The sequence below is a fragment of the Mesoplodon bidens genome (assembly GCF_964165515.1).
Source record: "Mesoplodon bidens genome assembly, chromosome: 12".
Taxonomy (NCBI): domain Eukaryota; kingdom Metazoa; phylum Chordata; class Mammalia; order Artiodactyla; family Ziphiidae; genus Mesoplodon; species Mesoplodon bidens.
Genome location: NC_138168.1, coordinates 64,268,702 through 64,294,030, shown reverse-complemented (window position 1 = coordinate 64,294,030; position 25,329 = coordinate 64,268,702). Strand labels below are relative to the sequence as shown.

Here is a 25,329-nt window from a genome sequence, read left to right as displayed (position 1 = left end):
CTAAAGATTTAGTGATGACAGTTGTGCAATTGATTTGTAATTGTAGTGGAATAACTTACATTTCCCTCCACAATATTTAAAACTTTTGCTCTTTATTTAAATAAGTGGAGATCAAGTTGAGTTTCAATCCATACTTTAAGATACCAAATGTATTGAACGGTCTGAAAACCACTTAAGTTGATGAAAGCAGGTAAGATAACGTGTGCAGCAGCATGGATTCTGGAATAAGACTTGGCGAGCTCACACTCCATCAGCACAGCTTTCTAGCAGTCACAACCTTGAATGTGATCTCTAAGCTCAGCATCAGCGTGCTCTTCTTTCAGTCGGGGTTATGACGGAGCCTGCCACATGGGGCTGTTGTGTGGTTTAATGAGATGAGTCACACAAAGCACTTAGCATGACAGCTATCAGTGAATGCAAGCTGTTTTCATTAGTGAATATTTTCCATTTGGCATATACCTTATAGCAAAAGTTACGTTACATTAATTTTCCCACTTCTCAAAATTACTGAAGCATGAAAAAAACAGATTATATTCCTATCATAAATAGTTACTTTTATTTTAATTCATAAGGTAGAATTATTGGACAATCAATATACCATATGTAAGTTGTAAATTTAGATAAGAGACTTCTGGTACCCAAAGATATCATCGCTCTCATTTGCACCTATACTATGCAAACAAAGTGCTCAAAGCTGGATAACTACCCAGCTCAGGCTCAGCGAGTATGAACTTTGGTGCCACCCCTCCTCCCTACCAAGTTCATGGCAGATTGCACTCTACTGATAATGTTACTCTTCCAATGAGCCAGGAGGTAGCTTTAGGGTTCTTTTCCACATAGTTGCCACAAACTGATCGGAGTTGACAGAAGAAAAGTCTAATATTTACTCTCTAGATCTTGACAAATGGTATGTAGTTACAACCTGTATTCTGTATAATATGGAGCTTTCCTTCTCTCTCTTTACATATGTGTGTGTATTCTAAAATTTGTAGAAAAGTTTTACCAAATTAAGTTATAATTTTAGAAGGTCATAGAAGATAATTCATGGAATCTTCCTGTGAATCTTCATAAGCTCATGCAAAAATATAGAAATTCAAAGTTAGAAAATTGCTTAAAATGAAAGAGCAAGTCTCAATGACTAATAAAAATTAAAATATATTTAACGTATCTACTTGGTAATTTCACCGTTTAGGTACTCTATTATCTAAATGAAAAGCAAAGCCATAATTGGCAACTGGGAGTTACAATAGTTCTGAAATTGATTCAGCTTTAAGAAGAATTCCATTGAATTCTGAAGTATATTGTCCAGTTGGGTGGTATAAAAAAATACATATTGTAAATATGGTTCTTTTGACTAGTTAAAAGGACAAGTCCTTCCAGATTTGTAGCCTCAAAAACAATAACCTGATTTCGGTTATATCTGAATAAAATACACTGTATGCATGATCTAAAATCAATTAGACTATCCAAGGAAAAAGCAATAGAAGAGTAATAGGATTTCCAGATAATGCTACATTATCAAAAATGAAATAGTGATTTAAACTGAAACTAATAAAAATAATTCTTTTCTACATAGTGTTGAAACACTGATAGAAGTTGGTGATTCTGAAGCTCTACATCTAGATGATAAGTTTGATGGTATATTCAATTCCATACAACATCTAGAAAACTGTCTAAATGGCTCAGAAAGCAGCTCAGGTTTTAGAGATGTGCTAGTGACTATAGTCAAAAATGATAATAGGGAATCTCTAAGAACGAACAGCTGAGGAATAATCTAAATTCATTTGGTATTCCAGGGGTGAAAAACAGAGACAGAAAAGAGATTAATTTATTAAACTAACTAGAATTTTAATATGCATTATTAAATTAGGAGGTTTGATGCAAGAAAATAAATACCATTAATATCTACATATATATGAACTTCTAAAAATACTGCTGACATATACGATGTAAAATATGTATCCAATGGATGTGACTTAATTTAGACATCACTAGTGGAAATATGTCATCAGTAATATAAATTAATTGATTCAGTAACAACGTTTTACATATGTAGGAAAACTCAGGCCCTTAATGTTTCAATATTAGGGAATGCAACTGTACCATAAACTGTAACTCATTTTACCTAGTAGCCACTAATATTTTATTGTATAACATATACTACATAAAATTAACAAACAACATATTTTTTCAAACCTTCTAGCTTGATGATTAATTTAGGGCAGACTCCCTCTCACTTTGATATGAATGAATCAGACCAGAAAAAATCTGTGGGCATCTTTAGCACCACCAAAATAAGACTTTATAATACCTCAGTGTATAAAGATACTATAGAAGCTATAAAAACATAAATATTACTCAGCCTTGATTTGAATACAAGGAATATAATATATTTCAGAGTATCAAATGAACTTCTGATTATCAGTATAAATACTGTTTTGTATAATCTAGATTCATATTTATTAACAAGAGCAACATTTCCTTAAAAACTGTAACAAGCTATAATTGGATATAACAAACTGCTTCTAAATAATTATGGGGCTTCCCTGGTGGCGCAGTGGTTGAGAGTCCGCCTGCTGATGCAGGGGACACGGGTTCATGCCCCGGTCCGGGAGGATCCCACATGCCGCGGAGCAGCTGGGCCCGTGAGCCATGGCCGCTGAGCCTGCGCGTCCAGAGCCTGTGCTCCGCAATGGTAGAGGCCACAGCAGTGAGAGGCCCGTGTACCGCAAAAAATAATAATAATAATAATAAATAATTATGAAGTTCTAATAAAGAACTTCAGACAAATATGAAAGTTAAATCTTAGTCTAATTGCTTACCTCTTAAAATTTCCTAGATTCTCTAAGCCAGACTGCAAAAAATGATCCAGATATAATGCAAAAAAAAAAAAAAATTAAGGACCAAACTCTGTTTTGATCACATGCTGTTAAACTAGTGTTACATGTTATATGCAATTTTTTAAAAATGTTAAGTGATACATGAATTCATGAGTCAGTAATCCATTCCGAGAATAACATTTTGGCTTTCTAAAATTTTTCAGGCTATTCATTAACATACCTTACTAACAGTATATAAAAGCTTTTGAAGAAAACATTTATTGAATGTCAGCAAGAATTGTGCTAAGAAGTAAGGATAAAAGATGAACAAGAACCACTATTACTCTTAAGTAGTTTATAATCTAGTAGAGAGGCAAATAAACAGATAAGATTTCAGTTCTGTGGGGTAAGTCCTGGGATAGAGGTAAATGCCAAAGGGTACGGCGGCACATTGTAGAGGCCCCTGACCCAGCGTGGCTGACAGCGCGGGGAAGAAGGAGGCAACCTGAGAGCCTTGTTCAGAGGGAGTGAAGCCCTCAGTGAGTCTTTGAGATTTACAAGTTCTCCGGTGGGGAAGAAGCCCATATGGGAAGAGGCTATAGTGTTAGCAAATGCATAGAAACCACAGAGTCTGCAAGATTCAGGGAACTGAAAGAAGCCAGAAGTAAGACTGGAGATACAGAAAAGCAATTAAGTCTGTGTGCTTTACTACACACTTGGGATTTTCTCTTGAAGGCAAGAAAAGGCCTGTGAAGAATGTTAAGTACAATAATGATGGGATTAGGTGTGTAAATTAGGAAGGCCACTCTAGAAACAAAACAGAAAAAGACAGTTAAGAGATAAAAATAAAGATCCAAAATAAGGATATAGAGATAAGAGAACAACTTTGAGACAGATTAAAACTTAAGAATGGACAGGACTTTGAGATGGGGATGTCGGAGAAAAGGACGACTACCTGTTTTCTGAATTAGCGTACTCAGTAGCTGATGATGCCATCCACTGAGATGGGAAGTAGTGGAATAGAGAAGAAAGGGGGAAAATTGTGAGAGGAGAGCTGGTGAGTTCAGTTTTCATCTGCTGAGTCCATAGACCTCTGTGCTTCCTGTCAGGGATGTCTGCCAGAAGGTAGTTGAATATGCAAGAATGAACACACATACTCAGTAAAGACCATATGAATATATCAGGCTATTGTAATATTTGCTAACATTTATTGAGTTTTTACTCTAAGGAAGGCATGTGCTGAGTCCTTATACCATCTTTTTATTATCCTCCCCACTCTACAGATGAGGAAGAGTTTGAGAAATTTCCCAACGGTATTTAAGTGTCAGAGATGTCTGATTTCACAACTCAAGTCCTTACCTTACGTTGTATCATGCAAAATCCATTCATTACAGGTTTTAGGACCAGATAACAGTGGGTTCAATTCTAATCTCTGCTACTTAAGAGTTGTTTGAGCTTAATATTCTCTAAAGCATAGTTTCCTTATCTGTAAAATGGTGACCATAACAAACACATTTGACCATAACAAACACATTACAAGAATATGGTAAGGATGGGAGAGAGTATACAGAAAATTCTAGATGTGCATTAAGTATGCAAACTGGCACCTATTGTTATGTCTGTGCCTAGAGGAAAAAAAAAAACTCTTTCTTGAAGTAAAATAGCTATGATCTAAGTAAATTCCCTTTCATCTTATTATGAGCTCTCTTTTAATTTCACCCTATTTGTTCTATATCTTAATAAGCACTAAGTATCATTATTCAAAAAGCTTTGAGACATTAATCAATATACTCTGGAAGATTTAAAGTCACTTAAAGGTTTCATTCAAACAGGAATCATTTCAATGTAATGGGAGTTGATTCTATAGTGAGGAAAGTCCAAATAAGAGAACTCAAATGCGATAAGGCATGGAGAGAGCTTTGGACTTGGAGTCAGAAGACCATCGCAAAGTCCCAACTCTGACTTGGGACTTAATAGACTCAAGTGTCCCTTTGCACATGGACAAGATGAACAGATGAGTCTGTATGTTCTTATAAGTCTAAGAATGCTGAAGAAGAAGGCTTTATGATGTTTATAAAAACCAAAGCAATTAAGCCATGAACACTTGATGCAAACTTCAAGTTTCCTGTGGTTTAAAGCAGAAGTGCCCACTCTTGATGGCCTATCAAACCACTCCACAGAACAGGAGCTGTCAATTTTTCTCTGACGGGATCATAACCCTCAGATGGAGAGTTCAGTGTTGGCGAAGGAAAAGAGAAAGAGAGAATGGAGAGCAATCTTTCCTTCTCTCAAAATCTCTCCCATTCTCACCACCGGTTCAGCAGCTGAGTTTGAGCTGAGGTCACCCAAGACTTCTGATTCTCAAACCTGGCTGAACATTAACAACACTGAGAACTTACTTTTTTTTTAAAATACTGAGTTCCACAGCCCTAAAATATCACTGGAAGGAAACTGTACGATTTACAAGTGCTGGGTTTCACTTTGTAAAAGGTGGTATGAAGCATTTGGGGTAATAACCTCACGCTAATGGTAAACCTAAAACTATATTCTCTTTAACCTCTTTTAACTGTATTGAAGCAAAAATTTGTTCTTAAGTATATGCAGACCCTAAGGTAATTAACTGGATCAACCATCCCTGTTTGCACAGACTCCACCTGCTTTAGCTTTGAAAATTCTATGTCCCAGGAAATTCCTGGGTCTCTGGAAAACAGGGACAGTTGGTCAGTCTAACACAGACACACACACACACTCACGCATAATTGCCCACATGGACACAAACTTTTAAGTAATCCTCAAAGTTTGTACAGAACAAAGTACAGATAGACAGTAGTCCTCTCATGAAGCATCGCCACTAAGATAATGTCATCATTCACTCAGGTACGTATATGGTCACACTTACAGACCTCTGATGCCACTGGGATCCAAAAACATAAAATGGCATGGGTGACATATCATCATGCTGACTATCGTCCCTTTTGCTAGAGTCTACACTACCAATACTTATAATTCAATAAACAGAATTTTTTAAAAACTACCTTGAAGCCCCTGCCTCCCAACTGCCTTTTGTCTACTTTTGTAAAAACTCGAGCCATTTTTGAGGAATAATATCTCTACTATTTGACAGATTTTTTAATAGCCTTATGCCTTTGTAATTTTTTGTTACATTTTTCCTTTAATGATGCCGTGTGAAATTAAATAATAATATAATATAAAAAGAAATTAGATAATGGTCATGATGTCTGTCTGTAAATTAAAAACTTGATTATAATTTCATCTAAATGAAATACTTAATAGAAAATAAATTAACTTAGAATGGCATGTATACACCAGAACACACATTATTCTGATTTTAAAATTGAACTCATTATAGAAATCGTTTCTAGAACCACATTATTATACACCAATACACTGTCCTCGATTGCCTGATGGAAACATGAGACTTTAAGTTCAAGTCATAATTATACAAGCTAATGGAGACGAGCATCAGTCTGCATAACACACACGTAGTAAGTACACGTATCTCCTTACTTGTGACATCACTAGTTGTCTGTGGGCAGAACAGTTTGGGCCGCAGTTGGCAGAACTGTGGGATCGTGGGGGAAGATCTCCCACTGACGCCAGTTCCACACACTAAAGAACTAGTGTCATGGAGACACTACTAATAAGTTAGGAGGAAAGGCCGTATAAATCCTTTCCCTTTGAGAAATCCGAATCTTAAAAGGGTTGCCACCAATCTTGTGCATTCTTCACTCTCCAAAGAGCTTAGCAAATAAGGAAATCCCTTCAGGACTGTGGTCATCATCCTTGAAATGAACAATAAGAATGCTAGTAATATGCTTCGCCTTTCATGCTTCTGACGTTCAACAACACATGCACTATCCAAGCACATCTGGAATAAAACCCTACAAAGGAGGTGTGTAAAGTTGCTGAGACTGTCAAAAACACTTGGCATGATTTCAATGCCCTCATCTTTCTACCACTGGCTTTACGAGTAGACAATCAAGGAAGATCTCAAAATATGATATCATTAATTAGAAAGAGTATACATTTCCAAAGGTTTGTTTTATGATCTTGAAAGAGAATTTAAAAATCAACTAAAAAATAACAAAAAAAACTTGCTTTTTACAATATATTCTTTTAAGTATGATTTTGAGTAGTCTTACCACAACATTTTTCAGCAAAACTGAGATTGAATTAAGACTTACTGATTGTTCATTTAAATCCTGGGAGTCTTCCATGTGGTTTTCTTACTTCTCCTGCCACTCCCAAGTAGAAGCAGCTTCCTTCAATTAAAAATGGACTATCTAAAACAAAAAGATGAAAACAAAGTGGAAAAATGAAAAAGTTATCTTTAGAAATTATTTGTAAAATTACCAAAACTTTGATTTACATGATAATTGGTAATCTGTAGAAGCATTTTAAAGAACAAAATTCATTATCCCCATATCTGATAGAAATAATGATCTTGAAAATCACATCATAGTAAAACTGAGCTATATAAACAGCTACTCAGGCATCCTGCAGATAAGCAAAAGCATCTGAGGACAGCTTCAGAGACCCAGGCTGTGATAAACACCTAGTCTGCTATTTTGCTGAGAGAGGTCTGTCATTAAGCAATTGACAGATTAAAAATTAAAAGCCTGCATTAACCATTAATTTTCTAAAGTACATAAAATTGAAAAAAACATAATGTGTATTTTAATATGACAGCTCTCTATTACAGGAAAATTTGTCTTAATCGCCAGACTCAGTTCTAAAACATATAATGTTATAAAAGGTACACCCAATTTTAAAAAGAGAATGAAAATAAGACTATTATGCTAAAGAAGGTATTACAGAAATGTGTGGGAAGGACAACTGGTCAGTAAACTACTAAAAAAAAATTCATCTTTACTCCATATCATATATTAAAAATTTTCTAGGCAAACTAAAGTTTAAAAAAACTCTAAGAAAAATAGGCATATATATTTTTAATTCCCAGATACAGAAGACTTATATAATAAAAGCAATGGAATATAAAACAAAAAAGCCAAACACCCCCTTGAGTTTCCCACACACATAAATAATCACAATTAAAAGATACATGAAAATATAAAAAGAAGTATCTCTGCAAATATCAAACTCAATGGGCTAATGTCCTTAACATACAAAGAGCTCTTACAATCCAAATAGAAAGGCACACACACCCCTACAGTAAAATGGTCAATCACCACAAAACAATGTTCAGACTCATGAATAAATGAAATGCACTTTAAAATAGCAATGATACATTTCTAGCCCTTCATATTCCAGTTCTAAAATAAAATTAAATGAATATGAGAGATTAAAAAAGATTTATATAAAAAAGTGTTCATCATAGGCATAAACAGATATAAATTATTAAATGCACGTTTCAAGGAATATTTGGTGACATCAAAAATTTCTGAGAATATAATTTCAGTGGAAAATAAGTATTCAAATCTGCAGAAACAATGTGTTCCCAATTCAGTTTATTGAACATTCAACACATGCAAGCGTTTTGCTCAGTTCTACATATTCCCTACTACAACCAGGTAGGCGTGGTTTTAATTTCTATTTTGCATTATGGTCTACAATAAACCTGTTACTTTCCTTATTAGAACACAAGACATTTTAAAGTGTAAATTGTTTTATGCATACACAAACACAGAGACACAGATCAAACATTTTTTTCTGATTTTCTCAAATTTTTTCTAATTTTATTTTTTTAATTTTTAAAAGTCATAAGAGGTAATGGTAACATGTAATGTGATAGTCTCAGTAAGATACTGATTGAGAATACTGCAAAACCAGAAAAGTGTCATTTTAAAGAAAAGCATAATTTTAAAGTGCATTTAAGATGGGAAGGGGGAAGTGTAGATATTAAGGCACGCTGAAAGGTGTTGCAGTATACATCTGAATTCAGGAGGATAGGTAGGCAAGAAGTTCTAGATTTAAAGATGTCATTCTTTGTGTTGGAGGTGGACCTGAGAAACACTGACTGGAAAAAGACAAACTCTTTTCCTTTTACCTCACACCTCCATCTTTCTTCTCCCATTCTCCATCTCCTCCTTATGGACCCTCATATCACAACTGGGTCTCTCTCTCTTTGTTTCTGCTTCCTGCTGATCTCTTGCTTGCTCCTCCTATCCTAACAGACCTCCTGATCCTTGGCCCTGCACACTGTCCCCTCCCCTGGTTACCAGGGCCTCCCCGGCTCAACCTCACCTTGGATATGGTGCACACCTTAGGATGTATGGCCACCAGTCTAATTGATGCTGACCTACTAAGACTCAACACCTACCAGCATCATGAGCCCTTCCTCTCTCCTCCAGGAGGGAATCTTGATGGATCATCTCCTTTTGATGGATGATTCATCACGCCATTTTCTCCTTACTACCTGCATAACAAATTAGCCAAATACTCTCCTGAAGGGGAGAATCTGATGTTCCTTTTCATTCTAATAGATGGGTAAGATGAATGGTAAAAACACTGTACCATAGTACAAAGGGAAGGGACACTATATTCAGCTATGTAAAAACAAAACAAATAATTTGTATTTCTGAATAGAGAAAAACAGACCCAAAAGTGAAAAGACACAACAGGTTATGAAAAATATCTTCAATAAATATTATAAACTTTGTGACCTTGAGAACAAAGAAATCGGTAAGGAAAAGTTTAAGGACCTTTTAAGGTCCTTAAGCAAGGATGTGAAAATACAGATCATTATTTAAAATGTAAATAATAAATAAACATTTGGAAAAGTGTTCACTTTCACAGTTGCCAAAATATATAAACTTAAGCAACAAGCATACATTTTGGATTCCTGTATACATCTTCAATAACTAAACCATTTTAAATATTACTAACACCCAGTGTTGGAAAGGATACAGTGAAAAAGCTGTCCTCATTCAACTGCCACTGATAATGTCAAGTTTTCTAATATTTTTAGAAAGCAGTTGGTCACTGCATGTTAAAATACGCTTAAACTCTTTTACCCAATAACTTTCCTAAGGAGTAAACTATTCCACTCCAAAAGTCACAAGGTATTGACTACAGTGTTATTCATAATAAAAACTAGAAGCAGCCTCATCTTTGTAGAGCATTGATTAAACAAATTATGGTCAGTAAATTTAATATAATATAATTTAAGGATCAAAATTATAATTATAAAAATGACATGGAAAAGCAAAAAATTACTGATGGTATATTAAGTGAAAAAATCAGAACACAAAATTTTAGCTATGCTAACAGTAATGTACAACTAAGCGTGTGTTTGGATATTCATTAAAAAGAAACATTAAAAATAAAAATAATTTGATAAAGAATTATATCTTTGGCTTCACATTCTTTGATTATTGTTGATTTTATTTTCTGTGCAATAAATAAAAGGTTATTTTTTCCACCATAATACAGGAGCACAGAATAAGTAAAACCAAATGATGCTAAAATGATTTTACAAGATCAGTTAAAACCACAGCAAACAATGAAAGTGAATTTTCTAAGTAGTAGACACTTTCTCCAAGTGACTTCTGTGGCTTTCCCTATGGAATAAATTTCAAAGCCAGCGTAATCTCTTTAGGGCAGGTATTCTTTATCCTATTTACTAGTGTCATCTACAGCACCTCGCTCAGTGCCTGGCAAGCATTAGGTGGTTAACAAATATTAATTGAATGAATGACAAAATTAATGGTGGATGAAATCATACATAATGTACTTGATGATGTGAACAAAAAGTATAAACAGCCATATAATTTAACTTTTGAAAATCCTGTCTCAAATATGTGGCTATTTTAAGAAAAATGTTGACCTGTCCTGTGTTTTTCAGGTAGAGTCTTGTAATTTTTCAGAAAATCTAATATTGAGATTAGTCCACCAGGTATTTTCCTATTCGCCTGACCTAGCAATAAAATATATGTACAATAACATGACTATTAATACCAATGTAACCTATTATTTACTTACAACATAGCATGTTATTTTAGTTTCCTGAGGTTGCTGTAAAAAAAGTACTACAGACTGGGTGGCTTAAACAACAGAATTTTATTCTGTCATAGTTTTGACAGCAAGAAGTCCTAAATAAACATGCTGGCAGGTCCACCCCCTCTCTGGAGGCTCTAGAAAAGAATCATTCTTTGTCTCTTCATATTTTCTGGCGTTTGCTAACAATCCTTGGCATCCCCTGGCTTGTAGATGCATCCCTCCGATCCTGCCTCCATTGTCACACAATATTGTCCCCGCTTATCTCTTCACAGGGCCTTCTGTGTGTGCGTCTCTGTATCCAAATTTCCCGACTCTTACAGGTACACCAGTCACTGGATTAGCACCCACTCTAATCTAGTAAAACCTCATCTTAACTCCATCACATCTGCAAAGACCCTATTTCCAAATAAGGTCACCTTCACAGGGAAGAGGGTTAGTACTTAAACATATCTTTCAGGGGACACAATTCAACCCACAACACATGTACAGTTATCACACTAAAATGATTATTAAGATGTGATCAAGGTTTAAATGTAATATTTCTAGAAAGAATACACAGGAAGTAAATTAAGAATACTGATCATTAGGATAGAAGGGATCCTCTTCCAGAAGGGCCACCATCTCAGGGCACTGGTGAAATTTCAAGTGAAATTAAAAATTAAGACTTCAAGAAAGATGTTCAAGCATAAGAGAATTAAGCAAAAACTAGCCTTTTTCTGTTAACCACTGGTTCAGAATCTATTTAATGTTCCAGCTGGGGAGCTATTTGCATCAATGTTCCATGTTATAACATAATACTTTGTTTTATAATTCCTTAAAATTGAGATTAATTGTTACTTAGTTTAACTGTTTTACTGTAACATGAATTTCTTTCTTTGCCAAACACACGAAAGTACTAAAATATTATGAGCCCGGTGGTTTTATATTATTGAACCAAGTAAAACTATCTGGGCTAATTGCAGACACAGTATTATTTTACATCATAATTTAGCAATGGTTGTTATGTTAAATCCTTTAACATTTAGTTTTCACAAGTATATGGGAAAAAGACAAGAACCCCCTTCGAATCAAGTAAGAGAAGTATTACCTCTTAATAAAGATATAAAATTAAGGTATAACAGTAACCTCATGCCGTTTTATGAGGCAATAATCTAGTTCCCCCGCTCTACTTCAAAGCCATTCCCCCAGAAAAGGTGAATTTCAAACAGGAATAATAGTGACCTCACCCATTCTGTGTTAGATGATTTCTTCTGAAGTTAGGTTTTCAATACACAGAAAATTGGTCATATCCTTTTCTTGAACTCTGCTCTAGGCATGAGGTGGAAACTCCTGTCTCTTAGAATATCAGAATAACTTCCGGGTAAGATGGCGGAAGAGTAAGACGCGGAGATCAACTTCCTCCCCACGGATACACCAGAAATACAGCTACATGTGGAACAACTCCTACAGAACACCTACTGAATGCTAGCAGAAGACCCCAGACCTCACAAAAGGCAAGAAACTCCCCACATACCTGGGTAGGGCAAAGCGGAGAGATTCCCGCACAGAAGATCGGTGCCGAGCGGCACTCACCCGCCCGAGAGGCTTGTCTGCTCGCCCGCCAGGGCGGGCGGCGCTGGAAGCTGAGGCTCGGGCTTCGGTCAGAGCGCAGGGAAAGGACTGGGGCTGGCAGCGAGAACTCAGCCTGAAGGGGGCTAATGTGCCACAGCTAGCCGGCAGGGAGTCCGGGAAAACTCTGGAGCTGCCGAAGAGGCAAGAGACTTTTTCTTCCCTCTTGGTTTCCTGGTGCGCGAGGAGAGGGGATTAAGAGCGCTGCTTGGAGGGGCTCCACAGACGGGCGCGAGTCGCGACTGAAAGCGCGGAGCCCAGTGGCGGGCGTGGGACGCTGGGGCCGCTGCTGCCGCCGCCAAGAAGCCTGTGTGCGAGCGCAGGTCACTGTCCACACCGCCCTTCCGGGAGCCTGTGCAGCCCGCCACTGCCGGGGTCCCGGGATCCAGGGGCGGCTTCCCTGGGAGAACGCACGGCGCGCCTCGGGCTGGTGCAACGTCACGCCGACCTCTGCCACTGCAGGCTCGCCCCGCACTCCGTGCCCCTCCCTCCCGCCCGGCCTGAGTGAGCCAGAGTCCCCGAAGAGGCTGCTCCTTTAACCCTGTCCTGTCTGAGCAAAGAACAGACGCCCTCCGGCGACCTACACGCAGAGGCGGGGCCAAATCCAAAGCTGAGACCCAGGAGCTGTGAGAACAAAGAAGAGAAAGGGAAACCTCTCCCAGCAGCCTCAGAAGCAGCGGATTAAAGCTCCACAATCAACTTGATGTACCCTGCATCTGTGGAATACATGAATAGACAACAAATCATCCCAAATTGAGGAGCCAGGAGTCAGTGCTGTGCCTCTGAGGTGGGAGAGCCAACTTCAGGACACTGGTCCACAAGAGACCTCCCAGCTCCACATAATATCAAACGGCGAAAATCTTCCAGAGATCTCCATCTCAACAGCAGCACCCAGCTTCACTCAACGACCAGCAAGCTACAGTGCTGGACACCCTATGCCAAACAACTAGCAAGACAGAAACACAACGCCACCCATTAGCAGAGAGGTGGCCTAAAATCATAAAAAGTCCGCAGACACCCCAAAACACACCACCAGACGTGGACCTGCCCACCAGAAAGACAAGATCCAGCCTCATTCACCAGAACACAGGCACTACTACCTTCCACCAGGAAGCCTACACAACCCACTAAACCAACCTTAGCCACTGGGGACAGACACCAAAAACAACGGGAACTACGAACCTGCAGCCTGCAAAAAGGAGACCCCAAACACAGTAACATAAGCAAAATGAGAAGACAGAAAAACACACAGCAGGAGAAGGAACAAGATAAAAACCCACCAGACCTAACAAATGAAGACGTAATAGGCAGTCTACCTGAAAAAGAATTCAGAATAATGATGGTAAAGATGATCCAAGATTCTATTTCCCAGATCCAAAATCTTGGAAATAGAATAGACAACATGCAAGAAACAGTTAACAAGGACCTAGAAGAACTAAAGATGAATCAAGCATCGATTAAAAACACAATACATGAAATAAAAAATACTCTAGATGGGATCAATAGCAGAATAACTGAGGCAGAAGAACGGATAAGTGAGGTGGAAGATAAAATAGTGGAAATAACTGATGCAGAGCAAAATAAAGAAAAAAGAATGAAAAGAACAGAGGACAGTCTCAGAGACCTCTGGGACAACATTAAACGCACCAACATTCGAATTATAGGGGTTCCAGAAGAAGAAGAGAAAAAGAAAGGGACTGAGAAAATATTTGAAGAGATTATAGTTGAAAACTTCCCTAATATGGGAAAGGAAATAGTTAATCAAGTTCAGGAAGCACAGAGAGTCCCATACAGAATAAATCCAAGGAGAAATACGCCAAGACACATATTAATCAAACTGTCAAAAATTAAACACAAAGAAATCATATTAAAAGCAGCAAGGCAAAAACAACAAATAACACACAAGGGAATCCCCATCAGGATAACAGCTGATCTATCAGCAGAAACTCTACAAGCCAGAAGGGAGTGGCAGGACATAATTAAAGTGATGAAGGAGAAAAACCTGCAACCAAGATTACTCTACCCAGCAAGGATCTCATTCAGATTTGATGGAGAAATTAAAACGTTTACAGACAAGCAAAAGCTGAGAGAGTTCAGCACCACCAAACCAGCTTTACAACAAATGCTAAAGGAACTTCTCTAGGCAAGAAACACAACAGAAGCAAAAGACCTACAATAACGAACCCAAAACAATTAAGAAAATGGGAATAGGAACATACATATCGATAATTACCTTAAATGTAAATGGACTAAATGCTCCCACCAAAAGACACAGATTGGCTGAATGGATACAAAAACAAGACCCATATATATGCTGTCTACAAGAGACCCACTTCAGACCTAGAGACACATACAGACTGAAAGTAAGGGGATGGAAAAAGATATTCCATGCAAATGGAAACCAAAAGAAAGCTGGAGTAGCAATTCTCATATCAGACAAAATAGACTTTAAAATAAAGACTACTAGAAGAGACAAAGAAGGACACTACATAATGATCAAGGGATCGATCCAAGAAGAAGATATAACAATTGTAAATATTTATGCACCCAACATAGGAGCACCTCAATACATAAGGCAAATACTAACAGCCATAAAAGGAGAAATCGACAGTAACACAATCATAGTAGGGGACTTTAACACCCCACTTTCACCAATGGACAGATCATCCAAAATGAAAATAAATAAGGAAACACAAGCTTTAAATGATACATTAAACAAGATGGACTTAATTGATATTTATAGGACATTCCATCCAAAAACAACAGAATACACATTTTTCTCAAGTGCTCATGGAACATTCTCCAGGATAGATCATATCTTGGGTCACAAATCAAGCCTTGGTAAATTTAAGAAAATTGAAATTGTATCAAGTGTCTTTTCTGACCACAATGCTATGAGACTAGGTATCAATTACAGAAAAAGAGCTGTAAAAAATACAAACACATGGAGGCTAAACAATACACTACTTAATAACGAAGTGATCACTGAAGAAATCAAAGAGGAAATTAAAAAATACCTAGAAACAAATGACAATGGAGACACGACGACCCAAAACCTATGGGACGCAGCAAAAGCAGTTCTAAGAGGGAAGTTTATAGCAATACAATCCCACCTTAAGAAACAGGAAACATCTCGAATAAACAACCTAACCTTGCACCTAAAGCAATTAGAGAAAGAAGAACAAAAACACCCCAAAGTTAGCAGAAGGAAAGAAATCATAAAAATCAGATCAGAAATAAATGAAAAAGAAATGAAGGAAACGATAGCAAAGATCAATAAAACTAAAAGCTGGTTCTTTGAGAAGATAAACAAAATTGATAAACCATTAGCCAGACTCATCAAGAAAAGAAGGGAGAAGACTCAAATCAATAGAATTAGAAATGAAAAAGGAGAAGTAACAACTGACACTGCAGAAATACAAAAGATCATGAGAGATTACTACAAGCAACTCTATGCCCATAAAATGGACAACCTGGAAGAGATGGACAAATTCTTAGAAATGCACAACCTGCCAAGACTGACTCAGGAAGAAATAGAAAATATGAATAGACCAATCACAAGCACTGAAATTGAAACTGTGATTAACAATCTTCCATCAAACAAAAGCCCAGGACCAGATGGCTTCACAGGCGAATTCTATCAAACATTTAGAGAAGAGCTAACACCCATCCTTCTCAAACTCTTCCAAACAATATCAGAGGAAGGAACACTCCCAAAGTCATTCTACGAGGCCACCATCACCTTGATACCAAAACCAGGCAAGGATGTCACAAAGAAAGAAAACTACAGGCCAGTATCACTGATGAACATAGATGCAAAAATCCTCAACAAAATACTAGCAAACAGAATCCAACAGCACATTAAAAGGATCATACACCATGATCAAGTGGGGTTTATTCCAGGAATGCAAGGATTCTTCAATATACGCAAATCAATCAATGTGATACACCATATTAACAAGTTGAAGGAGAAAAACCATATGATCATCTCAATAGATGCAGAGAAAGCTTTTGACAAAATTCAACACCCATTTATGATAAAAACCCTGCAGAAAGTAGGCATAGAGGGAACTTTCCTCAACATCATAAAGGCCATATATGACAAACCCACAGCCAACATTGTCCTCAATGGTGAAAAACTGAAACCATTTCCACTAAGATCAGGAACAAGACAAGGCTGCCCACTCTCACCACTCTTATTCAACATAGTTTTGGAAGTTTTAGCCACAGCAATCAGAGAAGAAAAGGAAATAAAAGGAATCCAAATTGGAAAAGAAGAAGTAAAGCTGTCACTGTTTGCAGATGACATGATACTATACATAGAGAATCCTAAAGATGCTACCGAAAAACTACTAGAACTAATCAATGAATTTGGTAAAGTAGCAGGATACAAAATTAATGTACAGAAATCTCTGGCATTCCTGTACACTAATGATGAAAAATCTGAAAATGAAATCAAGAAAACACTCCCATTTACCATTGCAACAAAAAGAATAAAATATCTAGGAATAAACCTACCTAAGGAGACAAAAGACCTGTATGCAGAAAATTATAAGACACTGATGAAAGAAATTAAAGATGATACAAATAGATGGAGAGATATACCATGCTCCTGGATTGGAAGAATCAATATTGTGAAAATGACTCTACTACCCAAAGCAATCTACAGATTCAATGCAATCCCTATCAAACTACCACTGGCATTTTTCACAGAACTAGATCAAAAAATTTCAAAATTTGTTTGGAAAAACAAAAGACCCCGAATAGCCAAAGCAATCTTGAGAACGAAAAACGGAGCTGGAGGAATCAGGCTCCCTGACTTCAGACTATACTACAAAGCTACAGTAATCAAGACAGTGTGGTACTGGCATAAAAACAGAAAGATAGATCAGTGGATCAGGATAGAAAGCCCAGAGATAAACCCACGCACATATGGCCAACTTATCTTTGATAAAGGAGGCAGGAATGTACAGTGGAGAAAGGACAGCCTCTTCGATAAGTGGTGCTGGGAAAACTGGACAGGGACATGTAAAAGTTTGAGATTAGATCATTCCCTAACACCATACACAAAAATAAGCTCAAAATGGATTAAAGACTTAAATGTAAGGCCAGAAACTATCAAACTCTTAGAGGAAAACATAGGTAGAACACTCTATGACATAAATCACAGCAAGATCCTTTTGGACCCACCTCCTAGAGAAATGGAAATAAAAACAAAGATAAACAAATGGGACCTAATGAAACTTCAAAGCTTTTGCACAGCAAAGGAAACCATAAACAAGACCAAAAGACAACCCTCAGAATGGGAGAAAATATTTGCAAATGAAGCAACTGACAAAGGATTAATCTCCAAAATTTATAAACAGCTCATGCAGCTCAATAGCAAAAAAACAAACAACCCAATCCAAAAATGGGCAGAAGACTTAAATAGGCATTTCTCCAAAGAAGATATACAGACTGCCAACAAACACATGAAAGAATGCTCAACATCATTAATCATTAGAGAAATGCAAATCAAAACTACAATGAGATATCATCTCACACCAGTCAGAATGGCCATCATCAAGAAATCTAGAAACAATAAATGCTGGAGAGGGTGTGGAGAAAAGGGAACACTCTTGCACTGCTGGTGGGAATGTGAATTGGTACAGCCACTATGGAGAACAGTATGGAGGTTCCTTAAAAAACTAAAAATAGAACTACCATATGACCCAGCAATCCCACTACTAGGCATATACCCTGAGAAAACCATAATTCAAAAAGAGACATGTACCAAAATGTTCATTGCAGCTCTATTCACAATAGCCCGGAGCTGGAAACAACCTAAGTGTCCATCATCAGATGAATGGATAAAGAAGATGTGGCACATATATACAATGGAATATTACTCAGCCATAAAAAGAAACGAAACTGAGCTATTTGTAATGAGGTGGATAGACCTAGAGTCTGTCATACAGAGTGAAGTAAGTCAGAAAGAGAAAGACAAATACCGTATGCTAACACATATATACGGAATTTAAAAAAAAAAAAAAGTCATGAAGGACCTAGGGGCAAAACGGGAATAAAGACACAGACCTACTTGAGAATGGACTTGAGGATATGGGGAGGGGGAAGGGTAAGCTGTGACAAAGCGAAAGAGAGGCATGGACATATATACACTACCAAACGTAAGGTAGATAGATAGTGGGAAGCAGCCACAGAGCACAGGGAGATCAGCTTGGTGCTTTGTGACCGCCTGGAGGGGTGGGATGGGGAGGGTGGGAGGGAGGGAGATGCATGAGGGAAGGGATGTGGGAACAGATGTATATGTATGACTGATTCACTTTGTTATAAAGCAGAAACTAATTAAAAAATTAAAAAATAAAAATAAAAAAAAAAGAATATCAGAATAAAAAAATCAACAACTCTTCAATTTAAATAGTTAATGAGATTTATACATCAAAAATGTTATAAACAATTCTCAGAAATGGCATGAGGTACTTAGGCTTGATCCAGGTGGTAGAGAGAGCAAAGGACCGTGTGCCTTCAAGAAAGAGAAGATGTTGAAGTCGTAGGAGTTTGGGGAGTCTGTGTGATGTAACCCTAATCCTGTGTCTTTCTAAGCAAACCATCAGTAAAAATTAGATTGCCCAGGCATGCTTTACCCTGGCTGAATAAACGCAAACCTGAAGGTGGAGTGGGTGGTGCTCTCTGTTCCAGGGCTGGCATGGGATGAAGACAGAAGCTGTACAACCAAAATCTACACCTCTGGTTACGTACACATGTGGCAAGGCCATCCACTGGTCTTTAAAGCTGAACACCTGGGCTTTGTCACCCACTCCTTGACCACTACCCTCCACATTCAATAAATGACCTATTAATACCTCATAGAGTTCACTCAAATCTGTCCATGTTTCTCTCCTTTCTGCTACCATAGTAGTTCAAACCCTCGTCATCCCTGGACTGGAGAAGCAGCCCCCGAAGGGTCCTCTATTCTTGTTCCCTGAACCTCATTTTTTCACAGTGTAGCCAGAGTGATAGTTTTAAAATAAAGATATGATTTTATTCTCTTAAAACAACTCAGAGGTGCACCCCTTCCTTGGGATAAACCAGAAGTCCTTTCATTGGTCCTACCTGCAGCTATGGCAGTACATCTCTCTGCCAAACTGCCCCATAACAAGTGATCAGAAGTCAGATGCTTTTGCTCCCTGGGGCCATGGACCAAAGTGGGAGTTCTGAGGAAGACCTCCACCTTCCTTCTTCCTGTGGTCGAGGCCTTATTCCACTGTCCTCACCATCCCCTCACTCTTCGCTACCATCACACTGCCCTGCAGCCAAAGACTGGGAATTCCACCGGGAGTCTCCTGTGAGGGTGCTTACACAGTAGAGGCTCTGTTTGCTTCTTGCTGCAGTGCAAAGAAAAAAGAAGGGGAAAAGAGACTACATTCCCCCACCCATGTTCCAAATGTCTAGTCTATTCCTAGGGAAAGATGTAAAGATTGCAGGCCATCCAAACTCTTGTTCTAGTCCCTGTGCAGACTCTGCAATGGGGACAGAGGTGTGTGGATAGTCCCATCCGTAACCTCTGGCACAGCCCCCTTTTAACCCAGGTGGGAGCTTTGGAGGATTTATTACACGTGCAGAGTTTCCTGGGCCAAGGGAGACGTCACTCCATTGTATTCCATCATTCAGAACAGCTAACCTATTGTTTGACTTGCAGATTATCAAACTGCAAGTTAATTTTCAAAAACATTTGTGTACCAACTTAAGGCTTGCTTGCATGGGGTTATATATACACCTATTACACTGACCCATATTCAGTTTATAACACACTAGGTCCCCCAGGGCTTTCTGAGTGACACCAAATTACCTCAGTCTAATGACTCGTCACAATCTTTTCCAATGGCTTAGGATGTGGGCCTGGGAAAGTACCAGGCTAGTCCTCCTTCAGTGGTAAAATCTCTAGGACATAGAACTTGGGAGCTCTTTACTGCCATGAGTAAAAAGCTGATCTGCTAGGGAGAGACAGAGAGGAGCTGACCCAGAAAGAGAATCAAAAGCGGGAGACGGCAAGAAAGTCCTGGCAGAATTGAAGTCCCTGGATCCTGTTACTCCTGAAGCCTCACTGTCTCTCTTGCTCTTCCTGATGCTTCGTTGTTCAATTCTTCCTTGGATTCCATGAGCGATCCTCATAATCTTCAATTAAATTCTCTCCTTTACTAAGCATATTGTCTCACATAAAACTGCAGTTGTATAAGAAGTCTAACAACTTATATTCCCATTACACTCTTGAGATATTATAGCTGGGATCAACTGTCAATAAGGGCATTGCTTTCACACCCTCTGCACCAAGATCCCATCATTTCCCTACAAATTTCATTAATGGGTCTGTAAAGCTGGGTCAGGCACTGGCTGGTTTCAGCTGCTCAGGCAGCATGCCAGAGAGGGAAGCCAACAGCACAAAGAACACCTAGATCCAATTCTATGGCCATCTGTTCAGAGAGGTAAGATGGGCATTCTGTGACCATGCACATGACTCTTGTCCCTGCTTATACAAAAGGAAAACAGCAAAGGTGTCCAAGAAACAGATCTGGGTGAACAGTAATGCCTGACTTCAATCGCCTTAAATGAAGCCAAGCTACAAAGTAGATGCTGAGCTATTTTTGAACTGTTTACAAAGATAGGGCATGGACTTTGCAAAATGGTCCATTTAACACAAAATGTTTAAAAATAATGTGGTTAATTTCTCATGCTAAAAAATTATAGCGAGCTGAATTTCATGATAATCATTTGGGTCCTTAGTGATAGGTGCATTTGACAGCAGTAATCTTCCTGGACTTATAAATTACCATCACTTGGTTTTGGACAATAAGGACCAACCAAGGTTTTCTATTTTGTTTGTGTCTGCTAACTGTTGATGGTTGGCTAGTCAACTTAGAAAACATAGATGCAGTTGTAACCAGCTGGTCTCAGAGAAACATCTAAAAGAATTCTGAGCTCGGGCAACTTTTATTACACCTACAAACTCAGACCGACTCTGTAAACCAACTTTTCTTTTCGCGTGTTGCCCCTGTTGTTCCTCCCAAACTGCACTTCACACTGACTCCTTCTGTATTCACTGTCATAGTTCATCTAACTGGCTCTCCTGTAGCCTGGCAGAAAAAAAAACTATCTGAGCCCTTCTTTAAAAACAGTCTGATTTTTTCTCAGCCATAAACCTCTCTTCCTTATCTAGGAACGTTTTCTAATGAAGAATATAAGACCACATGCATTACTGAACACACATCTGCTGCCTTTACACACTTCTGGAGAAAAATATGTTGCAAGTTTAAAAGAATTGAAGAATACATCTTCTAAGTTTAGTATTCAACTCTTGAAACCCTAGAAGTCTAAAAAATGGTTTGCTGGAGGAAATATAAATTTAGTGATTCCTAGTAAAGACTTCTGGAATAAAACAAGTCTATACATGAGTCCTTGTTTTACTACTGGATAACTGTATGGCCTTGGGATAGTTCATCAATACCTCCAAATATCATTCTCTTCATCCATAAAATAGAGACAATAATAATACCTGCATTATATTTTGTGAAGATTAAATAAAATCATGTATTTTAAAAATGTAAGCCATTTACTGGTGACAGAGTAGAAGAAAATTTCTGCTTTTTTATTCATTCTTCATATAATGAATCAAAATATTTTAAGTTTTTGCCATACTGTGGAATTGTACCTATGCAATTTCTGTGAAAATGATTTTTAACTCTGTTCAATTAAGAATATTATACTAATCAGCTATTTTCGGAAACTGCATGAACTATCTACATACAGGTAGTTAGTAGCCAAAGTCACCAGTCTTTAACAAATTCTCTGAACTCACATTAATTTGTAAAAATGAACAATTATTTGATTTTTGTTATTTTGATCAAGTAATTAGCCTTCACCCTTTTTGAGTTTGCCATTCTACGTAGCATCAAAGTTGTGAGTGGTTTCTTTAGCACTGAGAGATTGATGCTGCCAATAACAGAATTATCAATGAGTATGTGAAAGAGAAGGGAACATATTTCCAGAAAAGAAAGCAAGAGAGGAATGGACATTCGGTGTTAATAGGATGCTAAGAACTTCTTAGCATCCTAAGAATTGGCAAAAGCAGGAGTAAAGTGCTAAATATTAGTGAATAAATACAATCTGTTGCTACTGTGTTTTGATATCTTTAAAACACAAAAAAGGAATGGTAAATGTGATATAATTGCAAAAACACATCTACTTCAAATTTCTGAAAAATAGGGAACAGCAACTGGAGTTAAGGGGCAACTCGAAGGCTGTTGTGATGACCTAGATAAGAAATCAGGAGAACCTGGACTGATATGGCTGCTGAAAGAAGCCTGGAGAAAAGGTGGATATGGGGAATAACATGGAAGACCAATCAATAGGACATTGAAAATATACGAATGTACCGTAACCAACAAGGCAAATATAACTCACAGGTGTCACACCTGGATTCTTGAGAAATTGGCGATAAGGAAAAGTGGAGCAGAAAAGATATGTTTGTGTGTTATTGTTTTTGTTGTCATTATGTTCATTTATAAAAATGGGCAGAAAACAGCAAGAGGCAATGCATGAAGGAGAAATTCTGAGAAGTTTGTCTCTTTTACTGAAGGAGAGCTAGAAAAACTCAGCCTACCATCCTACTCAACAAGGAAGCTTGTCATGTGATAGAGCCTTTGGGAGAGAATAAAAGAAATAATTATTTGAGATAAATCAAAACCTCAGCTTTGCACAAATGTAAATTCTAAATAGTTACTACATTGCTACCATGGAAACCTCAAGCCAAAATATTAAAATCAATTCTGATCCAGAGGTTTGAAATCCCTAGACTGCAGGGGAGCAAATGAAAAATTGGTCCATAGGCCACAAAGGATTCTGAGAGAAAAATTCATCAAAAGTGATAAGCTACATCAGGAAACAAACACCACAGAGACAACAGATGCAACAACAGGGGAACTGGAATCCAAAAATTTGAGATTAATGACAGTCTGAACAGTATCACATAATAAGTATGCTTAAAACAATTAAAGAGACAGAAGAAATAAAAACAAAATAGAAAGAACCACAAATTACAAAAAGTAAATACACAAATTTGGAAAAGAACCATAAAAGTGTCTTTAAAAATATATCCATTGAAATTTCAAAAAAGAAATGAATGATTTAAACAGCAGATTAGATTCAGTTAAGGAAACAATTTGTGAAGTAGAAGATAAAACTCAGGAAGTATCCATCCCCACAGAGGAAATTAATGAAAACAAAAACAGCAGCAACACAAACGTATCTTTTCCTCTCAAATCTTATATATCACCAATTTCTCAGGAATGAAGGTGTGACACCTGAAAGTCTTATTTTCTATTTTAAGGGTAGAGGATCCAATGTATAACAAAGTAAACATGAGAGATATAAAATATAGCAGTAACTTTGACTTACTGAAAGACAAGTTACATGCTTGAATTGTGTCTATAGTGAATAATAGTTAAGAATTTAATTAAATATAATGCTATTTGCCTTCCTAAAATTTGGGACACCTAAGGAGAATTTTATTCAACTAGATTTTTTAATTGAGGCATCCAAGAAAGTTTGAACACCTTCTTTTCTCTCAATAAATTTCCCTATAGCATTGGAGTATAAAAGCATCCACTGACTTTGTAACTGCATTAAGAGTAGGATCACATTTACAAAATCTGCCATTATAGCTTCTAGAAATCCAAAGAATTCCGTAAAGGCTAAAGTTGAAAGAGTTCATAAAATAATATCTCAAATATATTTGGTGTTGCTGTTCAATTCCATGTTTTGCTTCCCTGCAATATGTTTTGACTTTAAGGGCAAACTTAGAGAGAAAGAAAGAGAGAATATGAATGAAATCCATAGCACCTATTTCTTTGTCTTGGGATATGAGGAGTATAGAAGTAAGTAGGGTTTAATAGACTGATCATATGAGTTTATAGGTACAAAACTTAAAGCTTCTTACCTCCATTGAATAGAACCATCTACTTCTCTTTCCTTCTGTCAATTCTTCCTTATATATTAGTTTTAAAAATCTACCTTTCCAAACTTCTACTCTGGTCTCCCCACCAGAACCACAAAGCAGAACCTGAATCCCGCTTTCATATGTATAGCAGGCTATTAGATATTAAGAGAGGGCTATCATTCATGTCACCCCTAAATCTTTTTTTCCTCAAGTTAAGTACCCTTAGTTAATAAGACTGCATCTTTAATTAAAAAAGCTCTTTGTTTCCCAGCGGGAATTAGGGAGGAATTCAATCAGCCACAAAAGCATAACTGCATAGGAAATGCATTAAACAGAAGGTAGATATGAAGTAGGTCATAGTACATCATTATTTTAAATTATAAATTGACATTAAATCAATACAGATCAGCATTAATGTATAACAAATATTACATTCATACCCAGACAAAAAATGGAAAGGAAACCAAACTAGCTGAAATGGAAATTAATAACAATAAATTTTCAAAGCTGTAAGAATGCTCCTTTGAGAAAGCCCCTAGGGGTTTTTTTTTTTGTTTGCTGGTTTGTTTAAGACTGAATTATTTTCTGGAAAAATTAAAGAAGAAAAAAAAAAAAGACTAATGTTTAAACAGCAGAAAGGTTGGTTTGCCTAGGACTTGGCCATACCTGAGCCTGTTTGTAGAATCTACGGGTTTGGTTCCCAGGACTCCAAGTGCTCTTGGGCCTCAGGACTGTCTTGCGAAAGAACTCTTCCATGGGAAGAGCTGGTGAGCCATAAAGCCAGAGCCAAGTCTGAGTCCTAAGTCTCAGGGCTGCAAGAAAAGGACAAGAAAACAAACCAACCAAAAATGTGTTAAGTGAACTCTCTGGAGAAAAGATGAAGGACAGATGGCATCCCTCTGTCCTTTGGATTCTCTGTTATAGGGTGCT

At 37.5% G+C, this 25,329-nt stretch overlaps 1 protein-coding gene across 1 annotated transcript in view; it reads right to left on the bottom strand.

The window, feature by feature from the left end:
• The window catches only part of EYA4 (EYA transcriptional coactivator and phosphatase 4), a 264,825-nt gene that overhangs the window by 222,883 nt on the left and 16,613 nt on the right, over positions 1-25,329 (bottom strand). Inside the window, exon 2 of the mRNA XM_081251226.1 lies at positions 7,025-7,123. Within this exon, the coding sequence (XP_081107352.1) occupies positions 7,025-7,057 (33 nt within the window). The 5' untranslated portion in view covers positions 7,058-7,123. The remainder of the gene's footprint in view (positions 1-7,024; positions 7,124-25,329) is intronic.